This window comes from Colobus angolensis, unplaced genomic scaffold (assembly GCF_000951035.1).
Source record: "Colobus angolensis palliatus isolate OR3802 unplaced genomic scaffold, Cang.pa_1.0 Scaffold10, whole genome shotgun sequence".
Taxonomy (NCBI): Eukaryota; Metazoa; Chordata; class Mammalia; order Primates; family Cercopithecidae; genus Colobus; species Colobus angolensis.
Genome location: NW_012110919.1, coordinates 20,750,599 through 20,759,689, shown reverse-complemented (window position 1 = coordinate 20,759,689; position 9,091 = coordinate 20,750,599). Strand labels below are relative to the sequence as shown.

General features: G+C 42.9%; 1 protein-coding gene across 1 annotated transcript in view; it reads right to left on the bottom strand.

Moving 5' to 3' along the window:
• Positions 1 to 9,091, bottom strand: part of MYO1H (myosin IH) — a 62,932-nt gene that overhangs the window by 24,842 nt on the left and 28,999 nt on the right. The window contains exons 14-15 of the mRNA XM_011936035.1: positions 7,927 to 8,021; positions 3,183 to 3,229 (exon numbers count right to left, since the gene is read on the bottom strand). Coding sequence (XP_011791425.1) covers positions 3,183 to 3,229; positions 7,927 to 8,021 — 142 coding nt within the window. The remainder of the gene's footprint in view (positions 1 to 3,182; positions 3,230 to 7,926; positions 8,022 to 9,091) is intronic.

Below are 9,091 nucleotides of genomic sequence, written 5' to 3'. Positions count from 1 at the left end.
GCCACTGCACTCCAGCCTGGTGACAGAGAGAGACTCCGTCTCAAAAAAAAAATATATATATATATATAACCTCCAAGATAATGATGTTAAGTGAAAAAAGCAAGATGGAGAACCACACAGTGTGCTATTATTGTGCAAAGAGAAAGAAAAAGAAAAAAGGAGATACACGTACACACATCCTGTATGATTCCTTGAAGGACACACAATACAAAAGTGAGCAGCTGGTTCTCAGGAGAGAGACTTGCTGACATGGGACCCAGGGCACTAGCTTTTGGACTGTTTGACTTTCGCCCCTGTGCATGTAGTTTTTAAAATAATCTGTATCACCAAAAGTCCTTAATTTTTTAAAAAATTTAATTCTCTACCAGAAAAATAATATTTTCCCTATATATATAACATGGAATATTATTCAGCCTTCAAAAGGATGATTCTGACATATTCCACAACACGAATAAACCTATGCTAAGTGAAATAAGTATTATGCTTATTATGCTAAGTGGAATAAGCTAAGTGAAATAAGCCAGTCGCAAAAAGACAAACACTGTCTGATTTCACTCATATACGGTCCCTAAAGGAGTGAAATTCATACAGGCAGAAAGTAGATGCTATTTCCAGGGGCTGCTGGCAGGGGGAACAGAGAGTAGCTGTTTAGTGGAGACTGAGTTTCAGTTTTGCAAGATGAAAAGAGCTCTGGAGATTAACTGCACAACAATGTAAATTTTACTCAACACTATTGAATTGTACACTTTAAAATGATTAAAATGTGGCCGAGTGTGGTAGCTCATGCCTGTAATCCCAGCACACTGGGAAGCCAAGGTGGGTGGATCCTTTGAGGCCAGGAGCTCAAGACCAGCCTGACCAACGTGGTAAAATTCCATCTCTACTAAAAATACAAAAAAAATTTAGCCCGGTGTGGTGGCATATGCCTGTAATTCTACCTACTCAGGAGGCTGAGGCAGGAGAATTGCTTTGAACCCGAGGCAGAGGTTGCAGTGAGTTGAGATCATGCCACTGCACTCCAGCCTGGGTGACAGAGTGAGATTCTGTCTCAAAAATAATGAATAAGTAAAATGATTAAAATGTTATATTTTATGTTACATATGTTTTGTCACAACTCAAAAATATGTTTTTTCTTTCTTTTTGAGACAGGGGCTCATTCTGTCATCCAGGCTGGAGTGCAATGGCACACTCACAGCTCACTGCAACCTCCACCTCCACCTCCTGGGCTCAAGCAATCCCCGCCACCCCAGCCTTCCAAGTAGCTGGGACCACAGGGCGTGTTACCACACCCAGCTAATTTTTGTGGGTTTTTTTGGTAGAGATGGGGTTTCACCATGTTGTCCAGGCTGAGTTCAAGCTTCTGGGCTCAAGTGATCTACCCAGTTCGGCCTCCCAAAATGCTGGGATTACAGGTGTGAGCCACCGCGCCTGGCCCCCCGGTTTTTTTAATTGAATTTTTTGTTGTTGTTTAACCCATTGCAGTTCCAAACCTATGGTGATATGGAAGAGTAATCTGCAAATAGTACAGAAACAAATTAGAAGTGTTCCCTCCTGAAGTCAAAAAGTTCAGGGAGCTTCAGCCCTGGTGGGTGAAGGGAGAGATTCAGAGAATTTTTCCTGTGTGATGCCCTCTCCGTGGATTGGTTTGTGAAGCTAATGGCCATGACCCCAGAGGGGAAGCCATTAGAAAAACGCTGTTTCTCGTTTGTCAACCAGACACTTCCACTCCTGTGTTCTCCTCTGCATGAGGCAGAGAGTAGCAGACCCACTTCGCCGATGGGTAAACCTGCCACATGGTCCCCAGCAGGGAAAGGGCTGGGCGCGGACTCAGACCCAGAGAGCGACTGTCTAGTGAATCCAAAGTTAGGAGTTGCTCGTCTATCCTGAGTCCTAAAAGGTTGAGACAAGCAGTCCCAGAAGTGGTAGAGAAAGTTCAGGAAGGCAGAAAAAACACTCCTGAGGTGACTATTCACTTGCTCAGTCTGAAAATGTTACCCTTAGGGTTAAACTTTTTATAAACCAAGCTAATAAAAGCTAATTTTGTACAAAACAGTTAACTATTTTAATACAAAATAAGGCCCTTAAAAACTCAAGGTTTTAGGCATGGCATGGTGGCTGAAGCCTGCAATCCCAGCACTTTGGGAGAGTGAGGTGGGAGGATCACTTGAGGCCAGGAGTTCGAGACCAACCTAGGCAACATAGCAAGATCCTGTATCTACAAACAAAAAAATCAGTTGGGTGTGATGGTGTGTGTCTGAAGTCCCAGCTACTCAGACTGAGGCAGGAGGATCACTCGAGCCCCAGAGGTTGAGGCTGCAGTGGGCTATGATGGCGCCACTGCACTCCAGCCTGGATGACAGAGCGAAACTGTCTCAAAAACAACAGCAGCAGCAGTAGCGGCAGCAGCAACACTTCTTAGATTCATGAGATACATGGAAAGGCAAAGAGATCTGGAATTCCATCAGCAGCCCTGGGGATTAATACCATCCCCAGCCCCCACCTCATGATGTGACGCTTGTGCAAGTTGTGACCTGTCTGGGTCTCAGCTTCCTCGTCCTCAGATTATGTAACGCCAGTATATTCTCATGACACCAGAATGAAATCTCTACTTCCCCTGTGGACCTGCCCATGCTAAGCTCTCAGCCTCCTGTCCTAATATTTCCCCTCATCCAGACCATAGGACCTTTGCACATGCTGGTCCCTCTACCAGGAATAACTTCTGAACCTTCTATGGCCAAAGTCATTCTCATTCAGGTTTTAGCTCAAAGTGACCTCCGAGGGGTGTTTTCTGTAATCACCTAAATTAAAAATGTCCCCTTCAATCACAGTTCCTTCTGTATTCTCTTTGTAGCACTTCTTACTGATGGATAACTTATTTGTGTATATATTTATTATCTGCTTCCCCAACTCCTGACTGTAAGCCCCATGGGAACAAGAACTCCATCTTGTTCACTGATGGCCTCCAGAGCTGGTACCCAGTGGGGCACCATACACATTTGAATGGTTTGTTGAGTGAAGTGTCCACACAGATTATCTTAAATGTCTGTTCTGGCCATGACATGCCAGAGTTCTAACACAATGCATGGAAAAGAAAAATCCAGAAGGCAAATTCTACCAAAATCACTATCATGGGTAAGATTTCAAAATCATCAGAAACACATACAGTTAAGTGTCAGACTTACTTCTTTCAGATGTCTGTAAAGAAGATCATTGTTTTTTTCCAAGAATCCTGTAAAGCATTGAATAAAAATTTTTTGAATCAATGGCTCTGCCTAAAAATACAATTCCATCCCAACTCATTGCAAAGGGAAATTCTGAAAAATAATTTCTTAGGATTAGCTCATAGTTTCTCAACCTTGGCTCTACGGATATTTGGGGCTGGGTCGTTCTTTGTGGTGGGGGCTGTCCCATATATTGTGGGATGTTGAGGAGCATCCGTGGCATCTATTCACACTAGATCCCAGTAACACTCTCCCCAGTTGTGACAACCAAATATATTTCTAGATTATATGGCTTGGGTCTGTGCCCTCGCTCAAATCTCAAGTCAAATTGCAATCCCCAATGTTGGAAGAGCGGCCTGGTTGGGGGTGATTGGATTGTGGGTGCAGATGTCCCCCTCGCTGTTCTCATGATAGTTTTCAGGAGATCTAGTTGTTTAAAAGTGTGTAGCACCTTCCCCTTCACTCTGTTCCTCCTTCTCCAGGCATGTTAGACATGCCTGCTTCCCCTTCGCCTTCCACCAAGATTGTAAGTCTCCTGACCTTCACTCTGTTCCTCCTTCTTAGACGTGCCTGCTTCCCCTTCGCCTTCCACCAAGATTGTAAGTCTCCTGAGGCCTCCCCAGCCATGCTTCCTGCACAGCCTGAAGAACTCTGAGTCAATTAAACCTCTTTTCTTTATCAATTACCCAGTCTCAGGAAGTTCTTTATAGCAATGTGAGAATGTACTATATGCTAGACATTGCCACATATCCCTGCGAGGGGGTGGGTGGGCGGTAACATGGCCCTCATTGAGAACCAGGTCCTCAGAACTGAACTCATGGCACAAATGCTATACTCAACCCTGATGTGCTGTCATATAAATATGCACAGTCTTTACACTAAGTATTGCACTCTTGCCCTAGTCCAATAGCAAAGAAACACACGTACACTGAATATACAGAAACAGAGGGGACGCTGAACCTCAAGGACAGCCAACTGGGACTCTAAATAGATGAGAAAATTCCCCATGACTGAGAAAAAACAAACTCAAGCACCATGGGTGGTGGTATCCAAGAGCATCTTCAGGCAAAGACAGCCATGTCATTTCCAGGTTTAAAACTTGGCTTATCTGTCGACCTAAAACTTAATCAGTTAATAATTACATCAGAAAGTCAATGGCATTATAAAGGCAAAATCAGATTTTTTTTTTTTTTTTAAGTTGGGGGAGCAGCCAAGCATCGTGTCTCATGCTTGTAATCCCAGCACTTTGGAAAGCTGAGGTGGGAGGATCGCTTGAGCCTAGGAGTTTGAGACTAGCCTGGGCAACATAGTGAGTTTGAGACTAGCCTGTCTCTACACAAATTTTTTTAAAAACTTAGCTGTATGTGGTGGTGCATGCCTGTAGTCCCAGCTACTTGGGGAGCTGAGGTAGGAGGATCGCTTGAGCCCAGGAAGTCAAGACTGCAGTGAGCCATGATTGCGCACTGTACTCCTGTCTAGGCAACAGAGTGAAACCATGTTTCCAGAAAAATGATTAAATAAAAATTTTAAAAAGGCATACATCAAAAGTATTTAAGAAAAAAAATGGTGGCATAGAAGCAAGCTGGCTTCACTCCCCCCACAGAAAACCAAAATGAAATAATATAGCATGAGATTATTACCACAAATATCCCAGAACTCAAATATGAGGATGACATAATTCCTGGTGCTACAAAGAAGTAGAAAATCTCAGAGCAGATGGTAAGAGAATCAGATTTCCATATCCATGATGCCCCCCATCTGCCTGGCACCAACCACATGGAAAAATCCCCACCAACACACAGTTTCTACATGGAAAAAAGTGAGATCAAGGTAGAGTGAGTGAGTGTGTGTGTGTGTATCCTCACATTCATAGGTATATGCAGAAAACGTTTCTATTTTCCTGGAAGTAGTTACAAGAAACTGTTTATTCTTGTGGTTCCCCCTGAAGGAGAGACTGAGAGTAAAAGGCATTTGAGTTTTCCTTTTGTTCTTTTCTGTGCTGTCAGTAGTTTACAGCTCTATATGTGTATTATCTTTATTCTTTAAACAAAAATCAAGGGATTATCTGCACAAAGAGACTCATCTTATTTAAAAATTTTTTCTTTTTGTCACTTTGCATTCAAAGAAAAAACCCTAATACCTGTACATGTTATTACTTTTTAAAAGATTCTTAGAAATATACTCTTATTTAAAAGTAAAAATAATGTTGGGTGTGGTGGCTCATGCCTGTAATCCCAGCACTTTGGGAGGCCGAGGTGGGTAGATCACCTGAGATCAGGAGTTTGAGACCAGTCTGGCCAACATGGCAAAACACTGTCTCTACTAAAAGTAGAAAAATTAGTTGGGCGTGGTGGCAGACATCTATAATCCCAGTTACTTGGGAGGCTGAGGCAGGAGAGTGGCTTGAACCCTGGGAGGCAGATGTTGCAGTGAGCTGAGATCATGCCACTGCACTTTAGCCTGGGTAACAGAGCAAGACCTTGTCTCAAAAAAAAGAAAAAAAAAAAAAGTAAAACTAATTTCAAACCAAAAGTAAAAGTGACAAAAGAAAATGAAGAAGAGTTAGACTTCATCAAAACTAAAAACTTCTATGCTTCAAAGGACACCATCACAAAAATGAAAAGACAACTCATAGAATTGGAGAAAATATTTGCAAATTGTATATCTGATCAGGATCTAGTATCTAGGATATATAAAAAATTCTTACAACTCAATAATGACAAACAACCTAATCTCAAACATGGGCAAAAGATCTGCATAGACATTTCTCCAAGGAAGATAAACAGCCAATAAACACATGAAAAGATGTTTAATATCATAGGTAATTAGAGAAATGCAAATCAAAAGCACAATGAAATACCACTTCACACCCACTAATATGGTTAGAAGAACATCACATATAGGCCAGGCGTGGTGGCTCACGCCTGTAATCCTAGCGCTTTGGGAGGCCAAGGCGGGTGGATCATGAGGTCAGGAAATGGCGACCATCCTGGCTAACACGGTGAAGCCCCGTCTCTACTAAAAATACAAAAAATTAGCTGGGTGTGGTGGTTGGTGCCTATAGTCCCAGCTACTTGGGAGGCTGAGGCAGGAGAATGGCATGAACCCAGGAGGCGGAGCTTGCAGTGAGCAGAGATCATGCCACTGCACTCCAGCTCGGGCAACAGAGCAGAACATCACATATGGAACATAACAGATATATAGAGTGATATAACACAAGCATGGGTGAGGCTGTGGAGACATTGGAAGCCCTCATATGCTGCTGGTGGAAATGTAAAATGGTGCAGCTACTTCGGAAAATGACCTGGCAGTTCCTCAAAAGGTTAAGCATACAGTTAACATATATATTTTTTATTTTGAGACGAACTCTTGCTCTGTCACCCAGGCTGGAATGCAGAGGCACAATCTTGGCTCACTGCAACCTCCGCCTCCCAGGTTCAAGCCATTCTTCTGCCTCAGCCTCCCAAGTAACTGGGACTACAGGTGTCCACCACCACGCCCGGCTAATTTTTGTATTTTCAGTAGAGATGGGGCTTCACCAGGCTGGTCTCAAACTCCTGACCTCAGGTGATTTGCCCCCCACTTGGCCTCCCAAAGTGCTGGGATTATAGGCATGAGCCACTGCACCCAGCTGAGTTACCATATCCAATCTAATAATTCCATTCCTAGGTATATACATAAGAAAAATGAAAACTTATGCCCATACTAAAACTCATACCGGCATATTCATGGGAGCCTTATTTATAATAGTTAGAAGGTATAAACAACCCAAGTGCCTACCATGAGTTATTGATGAACGTATGAACAAAATGTGGCATATCCACATCATGGGATATTATTTGACAATAAAAGGAATGGAAGCATGGATGAACCCTGAAAAAAATTACATTAAGTGAAAGAAACCAGACACAAAAGGCCACACGTTGCATGATTCCAGCTATAAAAAAAGGTCAAAAAAAAAAAAAAAAAAAAGGTCAAATCTATAGAGAGGGAAGGTGGATCAGCTGGTTGCCTTGAGCTGTAGGGGTGGGGTTAGAGGGAAACAGAGAGTGCCTGCTAATGGCTACAGGATTTCTTTTGGGGGTGATAAAATGTTCTAAAATGAATGGTGGTGGCCAGGCATGGTGGCTCATACCTGTAATCCCAGCACTTTGGGAGGCTAAGGTGGGTAGATCACTTGAGGTCAGGAGTTCCAGACCAGCCTGGCCAACATGGCAAAAACAAACAAACAAACAAAAAAATTAGCTGGGCATGGTGGGCGCCTGTAACCCCAGTTACTTGGAAGGCTGAGGCAGGAGAATGGCTTGAACCTGGCAGGTGCAGGCTGCAGTGGGCCAAGACTGTGCCACTGCACTCCAGCCTGGGCAACAGAGCGAGACTCTCTCTCAAAATAAAAATAAAAATAAAATAAAACAAAATGAATGGTGGTAATGTTTTCACAACTCTGAATATATTAATACTAAAATCTACTGAATTGTACATTTTAAAATGGGGTAAGTAGATGATATGTGAATTGCATCTCAATAAAGTGTTTATTTACAAAAATAATAAATACAATTAGAAAGACTTTTTTGAGTGGCTTGAATGCAAGGTTAGGGAATGTTTGGGATGACCGTGCACCATTTCCTCCGTGGACTCGGAGTTAATTGTAAGACACCAGGCTGGGCACACACATGGCTGTCACCTGTACCCCACGACTACTTACCCTTGGTGCAGTATGTGACTTCTCCTGCATAGTGGAGGAGGCGGAACTCCATCCAGCCAATCCCCTTTCGGCCCTTTGGACCAGCCAGCTTACGGCTACGAGACAGAAATAGACATGGGTTGAACTTTCTTTTTTCTTTCTTTCTTTCTTTTTTTTTTTTTTTTTGACATGGAGTCTTGCTCTGTCGCCCAAGCTGGAGGGCAGTGGCACGATCTTGGCTCACTGCAACCTCCACTGCCCTGGGTTTAAGCAATTCTCCTGCCTCAGCCTCTGGAGAAGCTGGGATTACAGGCACGCACCACCACACTCGGCTAACTTTCGCATTTTTAGTAGAGATGGGGTTTCACCATGTTGGTCAGGCTGGTCTCGAACTCCTGACCTCGTGATCTGCCTGCCTCAGCCTACCAAAGTGCTGGGATTACAGGCGTGAGCCACCGCACCTGGCCTATGAGTTGAACTTTCTACTTCACTGAGACAAAATGGCACCAATATCTGAAGCAAAGAGTGAGAGAGAGATGCCTTCAACCAGTTAGGTCCACATTGAAAGCCACCACACAGGGAGGCTCACAGGAAGTCTTGTTACTTATTTTCTGGCTATAGACCCAGATTTCTTTAAAATTAGATTCTTTGGCCAGGCGTGGTAGCTCACACCTATAATCCTAGCACTTTGGGAGGCTGAGGCAGGAGGATCGTTTAAGCCAGGAGTTTGAGATTAGTCTGGGGCAACACAGCAAGATCCTGTCTTTAAAAAAAAATACAAAAAATTGGCTGGGAGTGGTAGCATGCGCCTTGTAGTCCCAGCTACTCGGGAGGCTGAGGTGGGAGGATTGCTTGAGCCTAGGAATTTGAGGCTGCAGTGAGCTATAATTACACCACAGACACAGAGCGAGACCCCATCTCAAAAAAAAAAAAAAAAAAAATGTAAAAAAAAAAAAAAAAAAAAAAAATTAGATCCTTTCTTCCCATAAATGCTGAGAAATAAAAGTACAGAACTGAGCCACAGAAACACATGTATTTGTACAATGAATTCACTTCTGTTTTTCTAGGTGATGTAACTAAGAACAATTTTATGTCTTACATTTTTATGATGTTGAAAGACTAAAATGCTCATAAAATATCAGTTTTCAGTTTCTATAGATTCTTGATTTTTTTTTTTTTTTTTTTT